The sequence below is a fragment of the Megalops cyprinoides genome, chromosome 13, assembly GCF_013368585.1.
Source record: "Megalops cyprinoides isolate fMegCyp1 chromosome 13, fMegCyp1.pri, whole genome shotgun sequence".
In the NCBI taxonomy this organism is placed as follows: domain Eukaryota; kingdom Metazoa; phylum Chordata; class Actinopteri; order Elopiformes; family Megalopidae; genus Megalops; species Megalops cyprinoides.
The window spans coordinates 21,385,142-21,411,006 of NC_050595.1; the positions used below are offsets into that span (position 1 = coordinate 21,385,142).

The 25,865-nt window shown below is 49.4% G+C and overlaps 1 protein-coding gene across 1 annotated transcript in view; it reads right to left on the bottom strand.

Moving 5' to 3' along the window:
* LOC118787640 (insulin-like growth factor 1 receptor) overlaps positions 1–25,865 on the bottom strand; it is a 100,482-nt gene that overhangs the window by 10,916 nt on the left and 63,701 nt on the right. Inside the window, exons 3-10 of the mRNA XM_036543173.1 lie at positions 12,932–13,238; positions 11,679–11,815; positions 10,948–11,092; positions 8,339–8,547; positions 7,151–7,277; positions 6,751–6,986; positions 5,885–6,052; positions 5,234–5,441 (exon numbers count right to left, since the gene is read on the bottom strand). Of these exons, the coding sequence (XP_036399066.1) occupies positions 5,234–5,441; positions 5,885–6,052; positions 6,751–6,986; positions 7,151–7,277; positions 8,339–8,547; positions 10,948–11,092; positions 11,679–11,815; positions 12,932–13,238 (1,537 nt within the window). The remainder of the gene's footprint in view (positions 1–5,233; positions 5,442–5,884; positions 6,053–6,750; positions 6,987–7,150; positions 7,278–8,338; positions 8,548–10,947; positions 11,093–11,678; positions 11,816–12,931; positions 13,239–25,865) is intronic.

Sequence of the window (25,865 nt, forward strand, 5' to 3'; positions counted from 1 at the left end):
GAAAGCAGGAAGTGACGATCACTCAGAAACAGGAAGCAGGACAGGGCTACAACATCGTCCAGTGATATAAAGCCAACTCCCTTCTCACACACTATGCCTCACTGGTACACACCACTAAGGCCTAAAGGGACGAACGTCTCTGAAAGGGATCAGGTCACAGAGAGAAACGAATGAAAAGAGAGTTAAAACAGAGAGAAGAGAAATGGTCGCTTAGCCAGCTGTTGCAGCACAGCCTTGGATATCTCTGGTAGCGCACTACAAACAGCCACACACGCACACACAAATACACGTGTATACACACACGCACAGAGGCGACTTCACCAACGCCACCTTCTCACACTAGCCAGAGCAGTTCCAACCAAATTCACATACAGCTAACACGGACAACAAACACCAAACTCCACTAGGCTGCAAAGGAGGAGTTCCTGTGTTTCTGCACAAGGATATACTGGGGCCGAAAAGCAGTTTTTCATCTGCCCTTATGGAGAACATGGCACCGCGCTACATGAGAACCATAAACTGTCTAACGTCACGATAACACCCAGATGCCGCTGCTGGTTTTTACATGTCTGCAGCCATTTGCAAGTCTTCCCTGCAGGGCTGCGTGTGTGCGATGGGGTCACAGGGTGAGGCAGACATGTGTAAAGCATACTTCTACACAGACCCAACAGCCTCTTCTTCCCCAAAGGCCCCAGTCTGAGCAGCGTACTCCGTGTTACCTTACCGCCCTTATCGATGAAGCCAGCCAGCCCCCGTCTGAGAGGCAGCTGTGCTCCGTTCATGTGAAGGTTTAGGCTCTCACTGCCTGGCCTGCAACAGGCCACTTCTCAAACTCTAACCCTCCACAATCCTTGCAGTATTTGTCTATATGTGCACATGCTCAACGGCAGTGTAGCATAGTAGGAGGGAGCAGGGCTTGTAACCAAAAAGTTGCTGGTTTGATTCCCTGCAGAAGCGTTGCTGCTATACCCTTGGGCAAGGTACTTAACCCAGAACTGCCTCAGTAAAACATCCAGCTGTATAAATGGATAATGTAAAAACTATATTCTACGTAGGTTGCTCTGGATAAGAGCATCTGCTAAATGACATTGTGTCAATAAATGTATTGCGACATTCTGAAGATAGCAGAAAGATGAGCTTGACAATAAACAATTATCACCCACACTTCACTGGCAAATGCCAAACTATACACAAAATTTTCTTTCAGATTTTCTTAAACATAGAACAAAGAGTGGGATCAATTGCTAATGTGTCCACTTTTCCTATCCTATCTGATGAATAATGGACAGAATGAAAGAAACATGTGATGGAAGTGTATGGATGGATATTCATATATATATATAAACAATACATATACGAATAAAACACCAAAGCAGCGCTCACTCCAAAAGTGCACCATTGCAGAGAGAGGACCGCGATGCCCAGTGATCACACAGAGACAGCAACAGCAGCCCACCACACACCACGAGGGCGACTCCACAACATAGCGGAACCCCCGTGGGGCGCGCCAGGGCGCGGGCGGAGCGGCCTTACCTAGGGTCGCCCTTAAGAGACGTGTAGCGATTGGCTCGCTCGGGATCTCTGCAAGAATCCAACAATCAGCCTACATAACACAGCGTTCTGCTACAGCAAAACCCCACACAATCAGAGACAAAAGACTAGGGGGAGGACAGACCTTCAAAATAACGAAGAAGAGAGGGTTAGTGCATGACCCCTTCTGGTGAAATTAAGACAGTCAGGGCTGTAGGAAATGACAGTGAGATCATAAAATAAAAACCTTAACAGGCACAAACACAAAGGAAACGCAGAACAAAGACACATTGATCTGGACTCGCTGCATTGTAATGGTTCTGTCATTGCGAAGCGCTGGTGTGAATCAGAAAATATGGCGGAGCTGGGGTTACGCTGGTGTCACAGGAATAATGCTGCATTCTGCTCACGCTCAAACAATGATCCGGTTTGCCGCAGGACAAACCACTGCGTCCGTGTGCATGAGTGTGTGAGAGCGAGCGTGAGCATGAGCGTGTGCGTGACTCTGTGTGTGTGTGTGTGTGTGTGTGTGTGTGTGTGTGTATGAGCGTGCGAGTGAGATAGTGTTAGTGTGTGTCTGTGTGCGTGTATGTGCGAGAGTTCGTGCATGTGTCACACTGTCTAATTAAGGAGACGGAGGTGGAAACAGGAGCTCATTTCATGGATATGAGGTCACCCCTTTCCCAGCGTGCCGCGGTCACGTCCAGACAAGCTCCTGCTCCGAGATAGCGAGGGCCCGTCCGTGAGAATGAGCTCACTCCGCGCCCGTCAGGCCCGCAGCGGCCTCCCTATATGACTAACCCCAAAACAGAGGAAGGGAACGGAGCGTTCCGTCACGCCGAATTCCGTAATATTTTGATCAAGGATCAGATCTGATGGTCTAGACAAAATAATCCACATGCAGGAAAGATTAGAGAGCCGCTCGGTCTTCGGCCCAACAGATGGCCCATGTCAGTTCTGAATCAAAACACTTTTGTTTTTTTTTTTTGTTGTTTTTTTAAATCGGGTGAGCCACAAAAATCAATCTTGGGCTCAACCATGAAGCAGATTTTGATTGGTTTCATATGGAATGACCCACATGAATAAATTACTACAACTGCATGAGCAAATGCTTGTGTCTTGCACATATGGGTATTTGGTCAGATATGAATGCCTGTCAATGTTCTTTGATAGCTGTTCCATCTGTAATGTATGCAGGACGTAAATATAGACCCGATAAAGCGGGATCCTGTTCTGGCCCGACACCGAGTGTTTGACTTGATACCCAAGGGAACACCGCGTGTACCGTAAGTACAGACTCGCTGAAACACACACGCTCGCACAGACCTGTAAGAAACCAGTGTGCGAGAGTGTCCTTGGCAACTTCCATCGCAGTACACTCAGTTAGGCCTGGTGAGGGGTAGGGCTTTCTGCGCTGGCCACATGAAGAACAGGGAACTCCCAAACAAGCATTCTGTGTGGTGCATTTCAATGGAATCGAAAGCATTCGAGAGCCCGACTGGCTTTCACCCTTGACCAATCGGAGTGTTGAAAACGGACAGTGGGGCGGAGCCGGGGCTGGTGGGGGGTGACATCTGCGCCCGCCGCGGAGCGGGAGAGCACGGGCGGCCGCGGGACTGGCAGAGCGCGGGCTCTTTATTTATCCCCGGCGAGAGCACCGCCCGCGTCTGCGCCAGGGCAAACTCTGCCTCGGGGCTGCCGGCCTATCCTCACATGAACCGGAGAGGACTCGCCTGCACCCTCTCCCTCCCTCCCTCCCTCTTTCTCTCTCCGTCCCTCAGTAGGTCATTGCTGTGACTGTCACTGCTTTTTCCCCACTGCACCGATCTGCCCTCACCTTCTCTCTCTCATTCTACCTGCACGTTCAGACGCACTACACAAAAAACACAGCAATTAACCAATTACATCTCTCCCATGGCTGGAATTGGCAGCTTCACAGACTTTTTAAAAGCGGGTTGGAGGCAGAGAGGCAGAGCAGAATATAATAAGGGCGGGTCCCAGGTGCCACTCAGTAAGCAGGTCTCACTTGCTCTTGTAGGACGGGCATGCCTGTTGTGTCGGGTGCCACTGTGAGAGATGCCCGGTTTGGAGGGAGAGGGCTCCTGGACTCGAGCAGACGCTGATTGGGGCTTCCCAGCCTCTCTCCCTCGGTCTGCGCAGCCCAGCCGGCTGGGATCTTCCCGTTATTTCATTAATATAACAGATGGCTTAGCTGTGCATTTCCTGGCAGCCGGTCACTCCCAACAGCAGCGCTGACAAGGGTGGGGTGGGGGGGCAGAGGATGGAAAACATTTCCTCTTCTTAAGTTTCTTTTTTTTTTTGCCGCTCCCTCCTTCCCCCTCTCTCTCTCTCTCTCTCTCTCTGCTGCTGCTGCTCTCTAAATCCTGAACTTTTTAACTTGTTAGAAGCTCAAAGGCACTTCCCTCAAGTGCTCCGTTTCCAATTAGGCTGGTTATGCCAGCTGGTGGGTCAGAGCACACACTACAGTGCCTCTTAGTGGCCTGACAGCTTTCTGCCGCCTGCCGTTTTCCTACACAGCTACACCAAGATGAACGACCTGAGGAAAACAAAGAAAGAAACTCGCTGCACTCTCAGGGGGTTGGGGGGGGGGGGGGGGGGGTTAGCTTGGGGGTTCAACACAAATTTTCGTACCTAAAGAAATACTGTTTTAATACTGAGTCCCTCCTGCAGCAGGGAGGAAAACAAACTGGCATCATAACGCTGCATAAATGCATGAGTGTGGCCCGAATGGCGCTCGCCATCAGAGCAGGCTGTCAGGTCTGCGGATGAGGGAAAGATCCAACCGGCAGGGAAATGATACCGAGAAGACTGCAGAAGAGGTGTTCTCAAGAGCACATTATAGGGAAAAAGATCTAATAAATAAATAAGTAATAGGTGTCCAGAGAACTCCGTCAGGACAGAACTGCGTTAAAAACACAGAGGTGCATCTGTGACGGGGAGGTCTGTCCCCTCGCACGCTTAGCGGTGATCATACTCTGAACCGTCTTTTCACACGAGCGCCGGGTTCGAAGGCAACCGGTGCCAGCCGGCGTGGGGGGCTTCCCAGCCCCAGCCCTCTCTCACCCCCCCCCCCCCCCCCCCCCCACAGCTCGGTGCGAGGCGAGGAATGACCTGCCGCTATGCCTGCCATCTGGCAGACGGAGACAAGCGGACCGAGTTCACCTGAGAGCGGCTCGATTTCCAAACGCAATCAGGGCTCTCCTTTAGCGCTGCGGAGGGGAGGAGGCTCTGAAGCCAGGAAACATCCGCAGCCACCAGCAAGGTAAAGGGAGGTAATGCGTTTCAGATGTCACTCCCAGTTCTCTTCCTGGCGAGCGGGGCTCAACGTGCTGCACCTTTACGGGCCAGGCAGAAAGGCTTAATGCCTTGCTTCTAGGGGGGAGGACGGAGAGCGAGCCTGAAGCCCTCCTCTGTGTACCCCCGCAATCGTCTCCTGCCTGCGCTGAAGTGCCCCCCTCCGAAACCTCCTGTTCAGCTCCCGTCAGCACCATGTCGGAAAAATTGCACCCCGTAACTGCATCTTGTCTTGTGGACTCCTTAACATTTGAGTTAAGCAGCCCAGAGGTCTCTGAGCTCAACCCCCCGATAATTACAGTGAGAAACAAAAGGAGGAACCTGCGTGTGAGCCGTGCCATCCCCCCCCCGTCCCGTCCCCCTCCCCGACACCGCCCACCCAGCTCACCTGGGCGTGAAGATGGAGTTGTGCAGGAAGTTCTCGAAGACTTTGCGGTAGGAGGCGTCCTCCGCCTCGGCCTTCAGGTCGTCCACCGTCTTCGGGCAGGGGCAGCAGGGCCCTTTGTCTGCCCCGCCCGCGTCCGATTTGGTGGGCTTGGTGTCCTCTTCCATCTCCACCACGCCCGTGGCAGAGATCCTGATGGGGATCTTCAGCTCTGCGCAAAGGACATAGTGTTTTCGTTTTTTTTTACCTGACCGTTACTTAACCACGAAAGTTGACTGAAAACTCAGCTCTCTTACAATGACAAACTGGGGAAATCAAGGTGAGTATGGATTGCTTGCCAATCATTTAAAAAGAGGGGGTTAGGCAGCCAGATGTGAATGTGACCAGGATATCAAGGTTAACACCCCTCCTCTTTCCCTATGTGCTACGGGATCATTACACGCAGGGAGACAGTAACTCGGTTTAACATCTCATCAGAAAGACGCAACCATACAGGCCAGTACCGATGTGGATAACCTTACCACGTAAACCCATTTACACTGACTCCAATGTGCCTAATGGTGCCTTACGTCTGCCCTACGTCCGAGGGACACACAGGTCAGCCGTCAGCAGCGGGCTGTCCTTTGTGTCCACGGCCCAGCAGGGGAGGCTCACCTTTGGAGCAGTAGTTGTGAAGGTACAGCTCCTTGTCTTCTGGCTGCTGTTGCCAGCGGACCAGGTAGTAGGTGAGGTTCCCGTTGGGGGAGATGGGGGGCGACCACTTCACCAGCAGCTTGGAGGAGGAGTTGGAGTAGGAGCGAACGTCCAAAGGCATCGAAGGCTCTGGAACGCCAACGAAAAAAACACACAGGGAAGCTTCCACAGTTACCCTCTGGTATTTCTGGCAAGATCGAACACGGGCCAAGTAGCTGAAACCTTCAAAATATCTCGGATAAATCCCGTTGACGCAGTCTGTACATTCCAGGCGGTGTCTGCTGGAGAACATATAGGTGAAAAACATTACCCCGAAGCATAACAGTGTGAGAACTGAGCTCACAGCCGGGGGGCTTGCTGGTTCACATCTGGGTCAGTCGGTCACAGTTGTTGCATTTTGAGCAAACTGATTCAGTGTATATGAGCCTCTACAAAAACCTCTTTCAGCTTATAGACTGGCAAGTTATTTGCAAGTGCAAAGCGGAGAAACTCGCACACCAGGCCTGCCATTACAATTAGCAATATAAACAACAAAGCCAAGTTACACTAAATAATTTGGGACACATTACATCACAGAAACTGAGCAAGCGCTATTCCAAACCCACGCTACTCAGAGGTTTCCTGAGTTCTTTCCTATAACTTTGTCCTGAGTTTTCTTTTTTTTTCATCTAACCGTCTGAAGAGAATGAGGTCTTTCAAACTTTGTGCTTCACACTCTAAAATGCTGAAGTGTGAGGGTGTAAGACTTCGTGCTGCACTGGATACGGCTCTCTGCTGAGCGAAGGAGACAGGTAATAAAAAACAGGTGGCCTGTGGCTGTGAGTTACCTGAAGGGTTGGTGCGGATGTAGACCACCTCGCTCTTGGCGCCCAGCATGTGGTTGTCCTCCACCACCAGGGTGATGGCCTTGACGAAGATGGCGTACTGCGTCCAGGGCTTCAGTGGGGACAGCAGCACCCCGGGGTCCATGTCCTTGTCCTGGGGAAGGTCCACGTCCACCATGTTCCAGCTGTTGGAGCCGCACCCGTCCTGACCGTCAAACTCCGTAATGTTCTGGAAGGGTCTGGAAGGGGGCAAGACCAAACAACCTTGGCACGCACGAACTTAAACACGCTTTGAGGGAGATGTGGAGTCAGAATCCTCTCACCATAAGCTCAGACTACTTTGTAATTACTATATGCTTAATATTCATGTATTTAGATCATATAAACTACAAAAGCTACTCACGCTTCCTTGTAGTAAACTATAAAGGTAATGAGGTCCCTGTAATCCGGAGGCCGGTAGCGTTCCCAGGTCAGTTTGATCCTGTTGCTCACGGTACTGTTAGACTTGAACTTGATGATGTGACTCTCACCTGGAAAGAACAAACACTTCCTTTCACATTTGGTGCATCTACACATAACACCTTTCATTTGCATCTGGGAAACAGTGTGCCGTGGACTGTTAAAGGAGTCCAACTGTAAATTCTGCATTCTGAGAGAGAGAGCAGATTTGACTCTGAACAAGCCACTTTCTAAAGACTTACTATGAATCCCAGTGTGAATTGCCAAATAAATGTAAGCCCAATGGATCCGTTTAAGTCCCGCCGCATGAAAGCCTCGGCAGTTACGCTCTCGGAAAAACACAGCCACGTTACTGCAGCGATTATCGTCCTATTTTCACACTAATTCATTTCCAGCGCTGAGGTCTGCTGTCTGAATGGAGAAAGCAGCCATTTCCGCCACACGCTCACAAAAGACACACTGTTTCAAAAATAATTTATAAACACAATTATTAGTAACTGGATTCCTGACGAGTCAGGGGTAACTCCACAAGTAAAAGCATCTTTCCTTTCGCTATGATGGGGCTGTTATGTTTGAAAGAGTGTTGCCGGGCACATTACTGTGTAGAGCTTTAAGACCTGTATCATAGGGTTGACTACATTTAGCAGGTACTCAATGGTACTAAGCGGGCGAGGTTGCACATGTTTTACAGAAAAATTGTTCCAGTGTGTCTTCGTGTGGGTGTGTCTCTAAATGGGAGTCTAGCGTGTGAATCTGGTATCTGTGAGACTGAGCGGGTATGCGCACATGCACACGAGTGTGGATTTCAGGATGTGACAGCTCCTGTTAAGAGGTACGCTCAACAAGCAGAAAGTTTATAGGATTGCTGTCGGCCTCATTTGGCATGCAATGTATGTCTGTTGTAGAGAGTACATTCTGTGTTATGTAGGTCCTATTGGTCATCTCCCAAACCAATTAATATTGCTAACAGGACTCATTTTGTAACCTACAAGATGACAATAACAGCAGCAATGCAACAAGCTGTATATACGGTTGAGTACATGTGACATGTTCTGCATACTTTCACGTGCAGACCAATCAATGAGGGTTTAGCCCACAGGTCGGCCAGTAGAAGACAGTTGGCTCTACTCACAGCTGGCTCGGTCTCCGTTGTTGCGGAAGTCGTACTCCTCAAACTTCTCCGTGATGCCAGTCTTGTCCCACATCTTGCGGATTTCGGACATGCACAGCTTGGGGTTGAAGCGGAAGAACAGCTTCCCAGCCCTGATGGTCAGGTTGTGCTGGGTCCAGTCCCACAGGTACTGGAGGTGCTGGTTATCCAGCGCAGAGAAGGCGTACATTCTGGCCAAGGACAAAACGAGACAAGTCAGTAACTACTGTATGTGCATCGGAGTTCCTTTAACCTGAGTGAGCTTCTGAACATCCACAACAGAAAGCCCCTTCACCCCCTAACGGCAACACAACAGCTTTGAATTCATGAAATGTCTGCAAATGAACTATGTGTGAGCAGTACTGTGACATCACACACTACTTATACTACCTTGATTCGTTCTGAAAGAGCAGCATACTCCTCGGCATCCACTAGGGGGCAGACGTGTGGATACTTCTTCCATAAGTTCCAACATATTGCCTATTGCCTATTCTAAGACAAAATTCACAGGCGCTACTGACAAAATGATCTCTGGGTGTACTGTTCACAAAACTAGCCTTCCTTGTTTTAACCAAAGCGGGAAGGGGGAGGGGCCTTTTGTTTCTTTTTTTGTAACAGGAAGTTAATATTTCATTTACCGCCACCCAATGGTGCATGGGGAACCGCTGTGAAGGCTGATTACAGTTACTAATGCTGAGAGGTGTATTTGGATACGCAACCATCCCTTGAGCTAATCAAATCTGTTGCGCTGTTTTGGACGATGATGACTGCGAAATCCGTAGCAGACCTGCGCTCGTTACATAAAGTACACAATGTAGAGACGTGCTGACACGGCGCTGGAATAGCGGAGAGAAAGAACAATGGACTCTTCAGTGATCAAATGTTCCGACGGTGGCCGGGCTTCAACGAGATCGGTCGGGTTTTTGCACAAAGGAGAGCACAGAATGCTCAGTGGAAACGATCGCATTTCTCTCTGCGGGTCTGCTAATTCCGAGCCCCGCGCGAGACCACTGGGTTTGTGTGGAAACCGCGCCGAGCGGGCCGGCCTGGGAGCAGGGCGCTATAACTTTAACGGACTTTGTTCCATTGAACCCTCAGGAATGCGTGGAATCCGAGCCCTCGTCAGTAGCATTCTTGTGTCTGTAACCCTACCCTGGGAGAGACAACAACTCGAGGGGCAAAGGCCTTCCCATGACCCCCCCTCCGCCATCTTTGGAGGCTTTCCAGTCAGGCTGGTGACACAGTGGCCATCTGTGGCTCTTTATGAGTGTTTCTGAGGGTTGAAACAGCAGGGGAAAAGCCCTCCTGGCACCGCTGTGTCCACTTGTATCTCTTTCTGGCTCTTTGGACTTCAGTTACCCGAAGGCTAATACACTGTGGACACAGTTTGCACAAATACCAAAACGTGGAAGCTAGTTTGCCTGCTGGTTGACAGACCTTTCAACTTTGTGAATCTGTGAGTATCCCTGGCGGATCACCAATCAGACTTAAACTGCAGTCGGGGGGAGCAAAGCTTTATTTATCTTCCTTTAATTTGCACTTTCCCCAAACAGACGAAGGCTGCGGCTTTTCAACAGCGTTACTGGATCTGACATGTGAACTGGAGTAAGGTGAGAGAAGCACACTGGCGCCATTCCCGAGAATAATGTTATTCCTCCTCTCTGTCCTCTGGTCGGGACGCTGCAACAGAAACAGAACAGAACCGTTCTGTCTGCCCCTCCCCCCCCTCCCCGTTCCGCGCGCATTCCGTCAAAACCAACATTCTACTCCATCCACGTGTTCCTATGGAGACACTCGCAACCAAATAAGGCATCCGCATCCAAGATTCTAAAGGACTGAAAATTCCTCGGAACAAACCGCTCTCATCTCTCCCTCCTCCTCTGTGTATGTTTTTGGGGGGGGGGGGGGGGGGGACAGGAGTAAAGCGATAAGAAGATAAAGCTCGAGGGTTAGTGCTGATCCCCATACAAGGCACTCATCAACGCCGCGCGGCTAACATACAGCTGTGCGCCGGGTGCAAACCCATCAATGTGAAAATACCGGTTTAACGCCCCCGCCTGCCCTTCCCCTCCCCCGTGTGCTAGAAGGACCCCTCGTTCCCTTAAGTGGCCCGAGCGCAGAAAGACTCGTCTGTTCTCTCTCTAATTACAGCTGCTGTGCTGTCACCAGGCTCATCCTTGTCCACTGGACTGAAACATCAAAAGTGCCATTTTACTTTTTCTTTTTTTTTTTTTTTTAAACCGTACATCCAAATGCTGCTTGCCTTAGGAAGCGAAGACACGTGCGTAACAATGAATTTGCTAGAAGACCAGAGAGAGTTACAGGTACCAGTGTAACACAAACACGCTGACAAATGCTCTAACTGTGACGCCGCCTCATCCGTAACCCGAGATGGCAGACTCTCCTTTCTTTCAGCTGGACGTTCTGTCCCTGTGTTGTTGAACCTGAAATCCTACCACTGGAACTGCTTAGGCTCAACCAATTTAACAGTGACAGCAACTTCTTTGCCTGCACAGGAAAGGAGACAGAGCGTGTGGTCTCCCCAGCGGTAAAACTGTCTCTGCTCAGACAGAGAAGACGAGCGGCCGTACCCGTCCATGAGCTCCTCCCCATTGATGTAGCGCAGGCTCTTGAGGAAGGAGAGCGAGCCCAGCGTGTGGGAGTGGCGTATCCTGACGTAGCCCGTCACCGTCTGGATCAGGCCCATGAAGCTCTCCAGCTCTGACGCGATGTTATCTGGGGAGGGGAGTGGAAAAGGGCCGTGAGGAGAGCAAACAAGCTGTTCAAACAGCGCCGCTGAAAGCCCATTGATGTGGGAACGGCCCCGCCGGCTGGCAGCCCTACCCCCCCGCCCCCCCCCCCGAGAGCGTCATCCTCGAGTGGCTGACTCTCAGCCCGGCTGCACGTATCCAAACTGCCTAAGGTACGTGCCTGAGCTGAGGCGAATCGAAGTGGCAAATAAATTAAACCGGGGTGTACGTAATGCAGCAGAGGACAAGTTAAACATCCATTTATTTAAAAGCCACAACGGCTGTCCATTAACGCATTAAGAACTTCTTTATGTTCTGAGGCCCGACGCTGTGGGTGGCCGTTTGCCTCTGCTTTATATTGCCTTGTATTTGTGACTGTGTGTGTGTGTGTGTGTGCGCACGCGTGTGTGCCAGTGTCTACATAGTTGGTATATGTCTGCCTTTGTGTGTATTCATCTTGGAGACAGCACATGTGTGGAATGTTTGTATATATGTGAATCTGTATGTATGCGCGTGAGCAGAAAGGAAAGGGGAGGGCCAGTGAGCGCCCCCTGCTGGACCGCTGCACTTACTGCCTCGGCGGATGTTGATGTGCAGGTTGCCCTTGATGACGGTGCAGCCCTTGAGGGACTGAGCGGCGTCCACGGAGTCGATGATCTTCTCGTCGCAGATTTTGTCACAAAGTCCGTCGCAGGCGCTGCAGAACATACTGAGAGAGGCAGACGGGACCGGGGGGGGGGGGAGAGACGCAGTCAAGGACGGCCCAAGAGCACACACACGAAACCCTCCGCAAGCGCCAAGGAGCCCGGGCGGGACAACAAGGCCGGCGCACCCTCGCTCCGCAAATTCCACACACTCGGGAGGCTGTTTTGTCTTGTTTTTGTTTGGCCTGCAAGGTCACTCGCACTCCGCGTGGCACACAGAGCTCCCAGTCCTCGCTTGACCCCCGAATTGTTTTCTGAGAGCTGGGACCGTCGAGGGGGACTTAAGACAAACACAGGGCCCGAACATTCCGCCGGCAGAGACACAACAGGAAGAGCACGCGCACAGCCGCAATATTTATAAGCTATCCCAGGTCACAGGAACCAAAACGCACCCCTTCTATTCACCAGAGCACGCCGGCTACAGTAATCTCCATAGGTATTGTATGTGCTTAAGTTTAAACCTCATCTACAGATAGGCTTAAAATATTTGCTAATAGATTTACACGTCACATCCTACTCAGGAAACGGCGATATATATTACGGCGTAGTCTCTGAAAGGCCTTTTAACAGGCTTAATGAATTACACATAGCTGGGACCGCCGTGCATTCTTGCTTGTTTTCACCCCATACCGGGATATGCCAGATCATTTTCACTGTCAATTAACAGCAGAGCATCTCAACATCCCAGAAACCCAGGCGGCTCTCATAATATGCCTTGACTCAACCATCCTTGACTTTTCACCAGAACTGTCGAAGAGCACTAGGTAAAAACAATGGTCAACAAAACTAAAGAATGTGCATATAAGCTACATAAAGCTTTCATAAGCACGCCATAATGTCTTCGTAAGCACTACGGAAGCATTAATAAACAGTTACGCTAGCATATGTGGTCTATGATAGCATGTGCCATATCACGGCAACATTACCATAACATACCAATCCATGTGCATACTGAATGACCTACCCTGTTGGCATATGCTTTTATGAAGGTGTTACGTCAGGCTTATGAAGGCTTTATCTAGCTCTTGTGCAGTATCACTCAACGAAGCGCTGTGAAACTGTTCAGTGGTACAGAGTTACTGCAAGGTAGCTGAGACAGAAGGCAGGACGGCTCCTCTCACCTCTGGCTCTCGTTGCGGGTGAATCCCGAGGGACAGTCCGGGATGCACTCCCCGCCGTGGATGACGAAGCGGTCGAAGTCGCTGGGCAGGTGCACCTTGGAGCACTCGTCCATGGTGATGCAGCGCCAGCCCTCGAACTTGTAGGTGTCGGGCGGGCAGTCGGGCACGCAGTGGCCCTCGTGGTAGTAGTGCAGGCAGGCGGCGCAGGCCGCGTCGCTGCCGGGCTCCGCGCAGCTGCCCAGGCACTGCGGGTGGCAGCACTCGCCCAATTCCGTGCACGCCCGCTTCTCACATTTCTCAGGGCACACTGCGGGAGACAAGAGGAAGGGAAGGGAGGGGGTTAATGACGCCCTGCTGGGGCAGCACTGACCTCGACTTCAACAGAGGCTCCACGGTGAGGATCGCAGCACGAGGGAGGTTTCCTGTTCCCGTATCTCACGTTTCTTTGGGCTTTATTTACGGCTGAGCTTGAGCTTCCTGCGTTCGCCTAACAGAACGTGCCCTCCTTGTTGAAAATATTAACTGGCGTCTGATAAGATGAGATAGAAGGATCGCAGGACTGGATAAGCGTTTGAGATGCCGCGCGGCGTGGTTCCCAAGGGAGCAGGAATGAAAGCTGGATGGAAACGTCACGGCTTTGCTGCGCGCTTCGAGGAGGCTAACAGAGGCTGGCGTGGGACAGCGGGGTCTCCTGACGCCACAGGCGGACGGTCGCGGTCGCGTCCCGACAGCGGGACCGGGTCCCAGTTTCAGGGAAGCCTCGCCACACTCCACACGCCGGAGGAGGGGAGATAAGAAGGCTGGAAAGCAGGAGCGGGAGTGGGAGCGGGAGCCGGGGCCGGGCCGGGGCCGGCGCGGAGGGAGCGGTGTGCAGCCAGAGCGTGGGGTGTTTGCAGAGGGCCAGCTCTCAACTGTGCCAGCCTTGTTAGTCAACTGCTGAGCTGGCCGCGCTGGAGCTAAATATTATTGCTGCTGGGGACTATTAAGGGAATTGGGAGAGGGGAACAGAGCGAGAGTCTCGCCAGCAGATGGGCTGCTGCCGGTCCCAGGGAAGGGAGGACGCCAACCGCGCTCTGGTGGCTGGCTCTGGTGGCCCCGGCAGCCGAGGCCTGGTCACCCCGAATCACCCGCCGCTCAAGTACCATCAGTCCGGGTTGAGCGTTTTTGGTAGCATCAACACCTAAATATCTCGCTTTGTTTTTAATAACCGACATGAACACCATCCCATAATTATGCACTATGGGATGTCCACTATAACCACTAGGTTGTCTTGGGAGGGGGAAACCCTGTTGAAAGTCATTTTGTCGATCCCATTTCAGAGAGATCTGAGAGGAAAACGATCTTAGTAGACACTGAGCTAAGGACTGTTTACAAACAAGACCTTGCTATCTAGTGAGGGCAGTTAACCGCATTCTCGGGGGAGATTTTACACAGGATGAACGCAGCATACTTCCTCTCAACACCACTGGGCTCAAGGCCAACCTACTACTGCATCTGGGATTGACAACATACTGCCGGGTCAGGTCAGTTTGCTGCGGAAAGCACCTATGGGCCGCCTCCGATAAAGCTGACCCACAGCTCCAAGGCAAGTCAGTGGAAGTGTGGTTACAGACATATACATACACATATGTTCAAAACTGAACAATATTCTCAGGGGTTTTGCTAACAGAAACATACAGTGCTATGCATTAAAAGTCATGCAATAAAGACATAACTTTTAATGGAACAGGCTTAAACATCTACAACCAGCCAGTCACAGCTGGGAGCTTTGCCATTAAAATCTCAAAAATAAACTAATAAATAAAAACACAAATTAACTTAATCCAACCCTGACGCTTCTTGTTGGTCTAATGATGCTGTGACTGACGAGACTTCACCATGAGGACGACACGACTCCCCAAAGCTATGTCCATCTGCTGCTGTAATCCCGCCACGAGCGTGAGAAAGGCAGCAGTAAAAGACGCTTGTGTGGAGAGTGGCAGTGTGTTTCCAGTTAAGATTTCAGCGACGCGCACGAGAAAATGCTCCATGTTTACTGTGGGCAGTCGTGGGAGTGAACCGCATCTCCTCAAAATATGCTATCAATAAATTAGGCATTCCCGACCGCACTGGTTATGACAGGGGCATACATTTCTCTGGGGGGATGAGGCTGTCTGCTATCTCTGTGGAAAGGCCCGTACCTCTGCTTTGAGTCGTGTGCCTTCCCTTCTCATACGGCTTGTTTCCGCAGTTCAGAGGTTGTGGCCTTACAAATTACACCACGTTCTGGATGCATTTTGAGCCTTTCCACAATAAATTTCAATCTGAAGTGGAGATATTCTCCCACGGGATCAGCAAAGAAAAGACTGACCAGCACTCCTTTTCTCCCATGATTAGGGAAAATTCCAGTGTGAAAGGGGTATAATGAAGGAGATGGCATTGAATATCCACTCAAAGAAAACTAAGCCGGCTTGGTGACACTGTTACACACATACTTCTGGCCACTCTCCCTGTAGGCCCACCCATATTACCTTATAGCAATATACCAATTACCAATAATACCCACAAGCCCCTTCCGCTCAAATCCAGCAGCAGCATAAACTGGTATAGGATGGTGAACTCTGATCTGTTTCTGTGTATGTGAATGTGAATGCATGTGCGTGTGAGAGAAAGAGAGAGAGAGAGAGAGAGAGAGAGAGAGAGAGAGAGAGAGAGAGAGAGCGCGAACAAGCATGCTGGAAGGGCATGGCTGTGACACAACAGCGTCTCGGGAGGCTGGCGTCTCTGCCTGAAACAGAGCCGTCAGGTAGGTGCCCTGCCCCAGCCTATAGGAGTGCCCGCCGCCCGCCAAGAGTCGCGTTACTCCGCGTCTCCTAGCAACGGGCTCCGAGCTGGCTGGCACCGCGCCCGGCGCGCTCAGGGCCAGCCAAAGTAGTGTCTGAATGAGATTTTTCAGATTTCGCTTATTACTATATACAGTAGTATCGGGAATTAGCAGGATCCCTCTGTACTGCGTTTACTGATGTAATGAATCCAAACAATGACACACACAGCAATACTCTGAGTATATATAAGGCTGGTTGTGTATGTTTCGGATTCCTCCGTTAAGTGGCGTGCCATTTGTTCACAGACAGAATGGGATTGTGTCACAAAGCGCTGCTGTGTGCTCTGTGGATGGGCTGTTGGTGGGGGGTCACTCAGCCACACTATGAATATTTAATATTGTTTTACTTAACATCGGCAGAACTAAAGCCCGTATCACTGAATGCAAGCACTGCTGAAAACCAGAGGAAAATTCACACAGACCCCACGGTTTTTTCTTTTCTTTCTAAGCAACAGTAGGGGGTGCTGGTTCTTGATATCCACATTTTCCACAACTCCTTACAATTTTTTTTTTTTTTTTAATATTGAAGTCACAATGACAAATCACAAAGCTGAGACGTGGAACTGCCACACAAAGAGTTTAACTGCAAATGAACAGAGAAATGTGGCGCTAAGTTGTCAAAATAAATGGGCAAACGGGGGGTATGCATTTCAGAACTCTTGGGCTATTTCGCTCATAACTGGATCTGGTCCAAACTGGAAAGATTTACTCACGTATCTCCTTACCACCTTCTATGCAGCAAATTCGGGCGCGGATTCGCAAAGCGGTGACGCATTTATGCGCGGATGAGCGAGCTGGAATTCACTAAGAGCAGGAACTGGAACTCGGGACTGCGCTTCCTTAAATAGCCACGCGGCCCTTGTGTTGTGGCTATTTATGGAAGGCGAGAGGCTGGAGCCGGAGCTCGGAGGGGCTCTCGCCCGCGGAGTTACGCATCATTTCCACAAATTCCTCAATGGGGAGAAATTCCCCTCGTGCCCGTGTCCTGCCTGTACCCCCCCGCTACCCATATAAGCCCAGACCGTCTCCCCCCTCCGCGACCAAACAACCGAGGTATCAAGGATACGGCGTTTTATTTATAGACATCCCGAGTGCAGGCCTATTTCCATACCCCGCTGCAGTACCCGCAGCTATGCGAGGCATTGTGGGTTCCCTCCACTTGCTGCGGGAAACTGCCGAACAAGGAAGAGGCCGTCCGGAGGAGCACTTTCGGAGCCCGTGACCCCCCCCCCCCCTCCCGCTCCTGACGTCCGAGCCGGAGATATCAGACTTCACTCTGGGGGGCTCTCCCTCGCTAACGAGCTTTCATGTATGCTAATAATGCAAAGATGGTATTAAAAGTATTAAAAGTCCCGTTCTACTACATGCTGTTTTATCATCGTTTCATATGCCCGGTGGTTAGAGAGAAAACATTTTGGTAGCTTTCTTGGTCAGATGTCACACAGTCAGAAGCTGAAGCAACAGACTCCACCCATCTTGAGGTTTGATTCTGCGAGACTTAGATGGCACTCCAAAGCAATGGAACTCTCCCTACATGGCATCTACAAGTCAAGAGCCGACACGTGGCCCGAAACACCCCTTTAGTCTTTTCTGAACCATGCCATCTTGACAATTATGCAGGGTGGCTTCTGAAACTGATGAGCCAAGCTTAGCACAGGGCATTACTCTTTCCTCATTAAAAAAAAAAAAAGATGATGACTGCACTACACAGTTTATGAACAAAAGGTAGTAACGGGAAGAAGATGCAAGACCTTTGTGTGCTGATGTGGCTCATCACCATGAAAGGGCCAAATAATTATGCTAAAGTGAAACGCAATCAGAGCTTGCAATGCACCACCACAGTTCCAACAGGTGGGATCTGTCCATTGACCGAGGCTGAGCTGTAGTCCTTCCACAACATGGCTTCCAGAGTTCACTTGTCAGGGTGTATTTCTGACGGCTGCGATTGTTCGCATTACGTATATTCTGGTTCTACACCAGAATTACACACTGTTTACCACCGAAGCCAATCGGCGGGGTTGTCCAAGCGGCTACAGATGGACCGCTCTCTAGGCTGGGTAGATATCGCTGAGCAGGGTGGCAGAGAGCGCACCAAGCCAGGCGACTGCAAAAAAACAAACAGCATGCGGCAGAGGAGAAGACTGCTGTAACGGTATGTGCCTTCCTACAGCCACCGTTTGCTGCGGAAGTTACGTCGAATATTCTCAGCGACGGAGCGAGTGTGACTGGCGCTGGGCAGTAGGTTGGTACTAGATGGCGAGGGCCTCGCTCCCATGATGACAGAGATGGAGCTGATCTGAGGCCATCTCTGCCTCAACCCCAGGGTGTGGGGGCTGCTGCAAAGCATCACGAGCGGATCTTAGGGAGTCAAAAAACGCTAACGGACAGAGGGGCGGCCGAGCATCCTTATTTTAGGGGAACAATTTCAGACACTTATGGCATTTGACAAAACACGCCCTTCTCGCTTTTGTTTCTGATTTGCGCGGATTGCATCAAGTTGATCAAGTCTAATAAGACCTGCAGTGGTGAGCTGGCAGCCCCCCCCCCCCTTTTAAATATTGCTTTAGCAGAATGGCATTCTGAACATTGACCCACTTTGTTGTTTTTTTTCCCCTCTTTCTTTTTTTTCCCCAATTTTGTTATTCAGTTCCTTCTGTTCTGAGCCAGTCTCGCTATGTGAGAAATCCCCAGAATGTTCCTGCCAGGAGAATAATCAGACAGCAGAATGTTAATCCCTTTGTCCCCTACACCAGTAACAGGACATTGCTAATGAGACTCGCAGGAACACACGGGAAAACAGGGGATTTGGAGCTGTACGGGAAATAGAAAATATTATTTTCAAAACAGTTATAAAAAAAGAAACAAGGACACGTACACTGTGTTTATTGTGAGAAAAGGTTTGTCTAAGGTGCAAATAGCGGGCACGTTGTGTTGTGTTAAGTACTTCTTAATGTACTGTTTGCCCTCTTCAAAGCCCCCAGCTGGTAAGAGTGATGGGTATGAGTTTCAAAGTTAAAGTTTAAAGAAACAAAAGAATTTCAAGCACAAATATGTGCCAGAATTTGATCAGTTCTAAATGATGAGGTCAGTGCAGTAAGGCTGAGCGGGACCTGTGGGGAAAAGGCCGTGTTTTTACCCTTCATGTGTTCTGTGGGATTGGCCTCCGTCGACCCGTTTCTGAAATTCCAGGTTATGGATTAACAGGCTTTGAGAGTCGGCCTTTCAGGTCCACAGTTCTGGAACCCTCTGATTACAAAGACATTTAATCGCAGTTCTGCAGGGCAGCCAAAACTTCAGTGAACAGAATTCCACCAAACATGCCAAAAATACCACAATCATTTCAGCTCCGAGTTCACTTCAGGCCAATCGAGCAAAATCATTAAACCAGCTTATCTAAAAAAAGGACCAGGAGGGGGGCAGTAGGGGAAAAAAACCTGTAAATGCGCAGACATTTGGCAGGTGACTTTCAATAAAAACCTCCGCTGCCCGCCAATCGTTTCTGTGAACAAAAACATGAAGGGGGGGGTAAAAAAAACAGAACAGACGTCACTCTGTAATTCCAAATGCGCATAAGGTCCTTCCTGCTCCAGGTGAAAGCATTCAAATAGTTGCGCCGGTGTCCAAACCCCCCTAAACGTGGCCACAAAGCAATCTGTTCAACAAGAAAAACGGCCCCAGTCCCTGAGTGGCCGCGCGGCCCGGCGCGGGGGATGCCGATTGGCTGAGGAGGGAGAGAGTGGCGGAATCGCGGCAGAGCTGGTGCATCTGCACCTTGGCCCACGCTCAGGCGAGAGAGTACGCAGGCTGGCCAAGGTCATGTGATCCCAGGCTGTTTGTGATCTTGGGCTGGGATCATGTGACTCCACCCCCCCCCCCCCCCCCCCCAGTCTCCCCCCCCTCACCCCCCTCCCTCTCCTCTGTCTGTCACAAACAGCTCTGACCTGATGAGGAGACGGCGCGAGTGTCTGCTTTCCGCAGCGCCAAGCCGAGCGCCACGCTGCTCTCAGAGGAGGAGAGTCGCGGGCGTTTTCCCCGCGGTGGCCCCCCGATCGCGACACCGCCGCGGGAAAAACATCGCGCCGTTTCAGAGAAGCAGTCCCTAAAAACCCCACATCCATCACCCCCCCCCCCTCCCCGGCTGGCTGAATGCCTGTCAGACCGTGGGGGCATGCGTACTACACTGTTTACAACTCAAGATAGCAGGAGAGAGCCCTTTCTAAGCCTGCGTGCATGTGCGACTGCACAGCCCTATGTCTGCTCAGAGTAAAGCAATCTGCCCACGATCTTCAGACGGCCTCTGTAAACAGATTCCTGTAGATGTTTAACCCCATTGGCGCTCGCTGCTCCTCTGCAATCGGAGGGCAAATCAAACTCAGCGTGCCTGTACGTAGCAATTTACACTGCGCCCGTCGTTTACCTCAAGGACACCTTGCGATCTGAAATACGCCGTCGCAAATGCACTCCGACGGTCAGTATGTTTGTCCCATAATGTAAGAGAATTTGCTGCATCCTGGCTGAATAACTGGTGAGTAGATCCTGCTCCATTAAACAGATGCATTTCTAACACAATAACCCAAATATGGTTGGATGAAGCCCCCACCTCTGATACACAAACGGCCCCAGACAGCAAAGCCCTTCAGGTCCATTTATGGAAGTCCGTAACGGGGGGTGGGTGTGTCTTTATTTTAATACTACTAAGGTACGACGACATTCTACAACGCCATCAAATTAATTAAAGTCGTGTACTGCACACTGCTCCGAAACAGGGCATCTGGCAAATCAGACTAGAGCTCTCCTTTGTACTGTTATAATAAGACGACAAAGGAGAACAATGGAAGGAGTGAATTATCACTGATGCTATGCAGGCTCTCAGCCATGACTGTGAAGCATGGGTTGAAGCAGCCAGGCTGGTAAACAGAGGCTGCAGCAATGACAACAACAACAACAATACGACTCAAAGGAGGAGGCTCGGTGTCTGCCCCCCCAGCCCCCCCCCCCCCCCCACCACCCTCATTCCCCCTAAATGTGAATCCTTGCGGGGGGGTTCCTTCCTGTTTTCCCTCTGCTACAGACTACCATCTACCATAAGCAGGCTACCATCACATCAAAGACGGCTGTATCAAAAACAATGCTGTAAAGAGACATCTAACTGCATGCATAATCAGAGCAGTTTTGACTGATGCGTTGAAAGGAATGACAGAATGATCCAGGTACGGTTTGAGCAGTTTTAGAAACAACCACAGCATAGCCTCGTGCCCACCCACTTGTGTGTTGAAATAACACACATAATTGTTTTGACAGTACCTGAAAACGAATAAAACGGTTAACATTTCAAACACATGAGGGCATTCCTATTATGACAGCTAATGCGAAACAAAAAAAAAAAAGATTTAAGTGAAATTATTTGTTCATTTTCTTCAGGCAATGAGCATGTCACCATTCAGAAATGGCCATCGGAAGCTAAAGTTCACATCTGACAGACAGAGGACACGGGTCCTCTCTGGCAACTTGAACGTTATAGAGAACACAGAGTTGCTTTGCAATCTGATCAATTAAATTATAAACTACTTAATTGTCATTTAAATCTGATTTCACAAACAGGAATAGCCTGTAATATCAAATTTCCATCATAAAGTAGCTATGGTTATTTGCTGTTTACAAACGCTTCCCCATCACACATTTAGAGATGCTAATTTATCTGCAGTTGTACCAATATCAAATTATGGCAAACATGCAACATCTTATTATTTCTTTGATAGGCATACACATTACAAATATTATTATTCGGTATTTATCTTTCATTTCAACTTAAGCACATTTTCTTGTTTGGAATCCTTGGTACGGGCAGTTATATTGGTGTCTTGTTTATCTTTTTCTATGGGGGGTTACATAAAATAGCTGCAGTGCCAATCCGGTCCGACACGAGCGAACTCCATTCCAGAAATTCCACGATGCCTTGTTACAAATAATTCATACCGGAGCCTGGGCTATCATTCTAAATAAGAGCGCATTGTAACAGAGGAGGGGGGGGATGATTCAGGTCACAGCACCAGGTAGGAAAACACCAGCTTTAGCACAAGAATGCCCTACATTAAGGCATGATAGCATCGTTTCTCGCCGGCCGAGCTCCGTGCCACTCGCATTGAAACGACTGCAATGGGATGAGGACACGGAAAACACGGGCTGAAAAGGTGTAGCGTTCGCCACCGAGTGTGTGAATGAAGACGCTGGGCTTGCGTCGTACACCCCTCCGCCTCTGCGCATCTCCGCAGTCCGTTTACTATCGCGACGCCACCGTGTACCAGCCGGGCGCCTACGTACACAGGAGCAAACGCCTCGGCGAACCCATTTAGCACACGTAAGTTAGGTTGTTTTTGAAGGATAACAAGAAATAAGCATATAAAAATAAAACAAACACGCGCAGTGATATAAGATCACGCTTAAATCAGTCTGATTTTTGCTACCTTTTACACATAATTGCCAACGATTTTTAAAAACCTTCATCAGGCCTGCTAAATGTATTCAATAACCCTTCTACCGAGCGAAATTTTCACCCAAATGCCAACCGCGATTATTAATCCAATAACTTACATGAGCATGATCATGGTTACAATTATTATTGTGCATTATTATTATTGCTGCTATAATGAATTCGCCATCAGCATCGTCATCAAAATGACGCGTTACTGCTAGTGCCGTGCCTGACTCCACCGTGCTGGGCTGGGGTGCCCAAGTCATTCTGATCATCTGGTTATATGGGTGGGGGTGCGAGTGCAGCTGGGTGGAAATGCTTTCGGACCAATCGCGGGCGAGAATGGGAGGGTCTGCATGATTGGCATGTTATTGAGTCTGGAGTAGAAATCTGGTAAACAAGTCCCTCTAGCGCGGGGGGCAGGAGGGGGAGCTGTAACCATGGTAATTAAATATCCCCCTTTTTTCCGGCTGCGGCGAGATGGTGCCATACCTGCTACGGTTTCTGTCTGATAAGACGTCTAACATCCTCGTGTTTTTTTCCCCCAACTGGAAGTCCCCGAAAACATCAAAAAATCTCCACCCATCGCAGCATCAAAAAAAAAGAGGCAGAATGCCCGTACACATTGAGAGATTCAAACGCAGGGAGCTGTCCGAGATTATGGTGTGTTTTTTTTGTTCCAGGCCTCTGGTGTAGCTGTTACAACACGATGATGAGCAGTGAAGTGAAATTCAGAAACGCCACCTTCCAGTTTTCGCCATCCCTCAGTTAAATAAGCGTCATTCCGTCTACCATTGTTGCTCGCAGTTTTCCAAAAGGACTAAGAGCCTTTTCTCCATCCCCCAATACTTAACGCTACAGTGCAAAAATGTGCTAATATAAACTCTTCCAAAAAGATTCTATGCTGTGACTCAAAAAACTTTCTAAACAAATAATATAAGCAAATCTATACACACTACTTCATATTTTTTCTATTTGCTAACGAGACAGCCTTCTTCAGCGCAACGTACTAAGGATATATAACTACCATTTATACAACTGGATATTTACTGAATAAATACCTTCACTCATTATACAGCGGCTCCGTCCCACTCGGGAACTGGACCTAGAACCTTGCGGCTACAAGAGGTTTGTTAACCACCACTCCACACTGCTGGCAATGTGTTCAATTATTCACAACAGAAGGTAAACCACAATATTAACAAACCATATATCGTTCTGGGGATTTCAAAACTGCTTGTATAGTGTCAACACTGTGTCACGGAACGCTCGCAAAATAAAAACAAAAATTATACATAATGCATAGCTAATTCATCTTTAATGTCTCGAGTTTGACTTGCACAATTTCTTTCCGCTGAGACGGTTCTATCTTTACCTCACTGTTGATGACACTAAAATATGTTTTGTTTCTTTTTTTTTGGTTAATTGTTGGTTTAGTTAAAACACTCAAAATTAGAAACAATGAAGCTGACAACTACATTTCATTTTCAAGTAATTTCTGCCCAGACTGTTTTATAATGAGAGAAAGAGAGAGGGAGTGAGTTTTATTTTTAAACTCAAACACATTTTGGAGTATTTATGCTATGGCTTTTGACATTTAGGCTATGACAGTTATTTAGCCCTTAAATGCAAAGTTAACAAGTAAATTAAATATATGTAACTGAATTTTGCAGCGGCAGTGGATTAAGTCAGACGTCTGTGCCAAAAGAAGTGATCAAATTGTCCCAACTTTTGACCTAAATCTTTTGAGCTAATCAGGCTCTTAAAATTTTATGACTATGAGTTCGACCCCTGACCTCAGAGTTCTAGCGTTTTTTGTTTTTTTAATTTCAATCCAAAGGGACCAAACTCAACAACCAATGGTTTAAACCCTGAGTTTAGGCCACTACGCTGTATCAGAACTGAAACAGCTGTTTTTCGATCTCAAAATGTGAGGGATTATGATCAGCCATTCCAGTGGTCATAGACTTAAGTGGTTGAGTGGGTTACAGTCGGAGCTTCAAACTCATACTAAGGTCAATGCAAAATTACCAAAATGACTTTTTGGCATGAGCAAGCTGGTGGTGAGGGTCGTTCAGGACATTTAACAAACAACACTGCATCAGATGCTCCACTTCAGACCCAGCTGTGTTAATGGGCTATAGAATGAGCATAATGTCCCAACCGCTAGATTTTCCACACCACCATGCCACGCGAAGAAGTTCTGCTGTGGCATGTCCAACTGGACCACCAGTCAAACAGAGCTATTTAATGCACTGTACCCACCTTCCCTTCATGTGATCTACACACCAGGCAATGGACGGCCTGATGGAGATTTACAGGTTTCTGTGGAACTGTAAGTGGATATTCTTGTAATCATGTCCCTTCAACAGAAGCAGAGCTGCATTCTGTCTAATCCAATCACGGATCGGAGCGATCCAATCCGAGGAGAATTCTCGGGTGACCTCACCGTACAATGAGCCGGCCCCTGCAGAAATACTTTTCCTTCTCTGATTTCATCTCAATGACATCATCATCCCACTACCCCGGTTGCCTGGCTACCCGGCAAAAAAAAAGAAGAAAAAAGACAAAACAGCAGCAAAGCTTGTAAAAGAGTTTCTAAAGAGCACACACAAAGCAGAGGGGCATGATAGATGGGTTTACATTACCCAGTGCTGTTCTGCTTCTAGCCGGCCGTGTACATGGAGTCCAACACTCTCCTACCTTCACCTGGACACTACAACCAATGCACTGCGCCAGTCACGCGTGGGCTCTCGGAATAGAGCGTTTCCTGTCTCCATTCGCCAGGCGTAGCGTGTTCATTCGGGCTCAGCTTCATCTCAGCGCTTTTGCACGAGACATTCAAACACGCAGTGTGGATGTGCGAAGGCCACTCACACACTGCCATTAAGGCTGCCACATGCTGTGAGGTTACACTGTCAACATCAGCAACATCCCCATCCAATTCCTACCGCTTTTGATGAACAAACAGAAACACACCTGACTTTCCTTAATGCAGCGGCAGTAGAAATTCGAGCCCTGGGCCTAGAAGTTGAACGCAAAACGCTCGACTGTTTGGGCTTGGGTGCCGATCACACAAAAACGGGCCGTGTGAACGCTCACCCAGGGTCTGCCTGACTCCGTGGTCGCTGTGAGGAGTTCCCCCCCTCCCCGCCCGGACACCCCCCTTGCACGGTGGAAGCTCCGGCCGGAAGCCACCCGACAGCTGACAGGAGCAGCTGACCTTTAACGGCCGCTGGAGGACCCCGGGACGTCCTGAGAATCATGGAGACCCCGTGGCCGGACCCCCCACCTCCTGTGACCCACGTCAGTTCGCTTCCTCAGTCAGAAATATGATTGGCCCCGGGGGGGCCGGCCTCTTCAGGCGCTTAAATCCCGTCAACTGAGAGGGTGCATTACACTGAACCACAGTCTCCCACAACAACAAAATGTGGAAATTACTTGTCATTTCTATTATTATATTTTTTTAATCTATGACTAGAATCAGCCTCACCCTGCCCCCCTTCAAAAATTGCCAATTAATATCATATTCCCAACTGACTTTGGTATTTATATAAATTACAATATTCGACAAATTCTAAGCTCCATATGATCCTTCA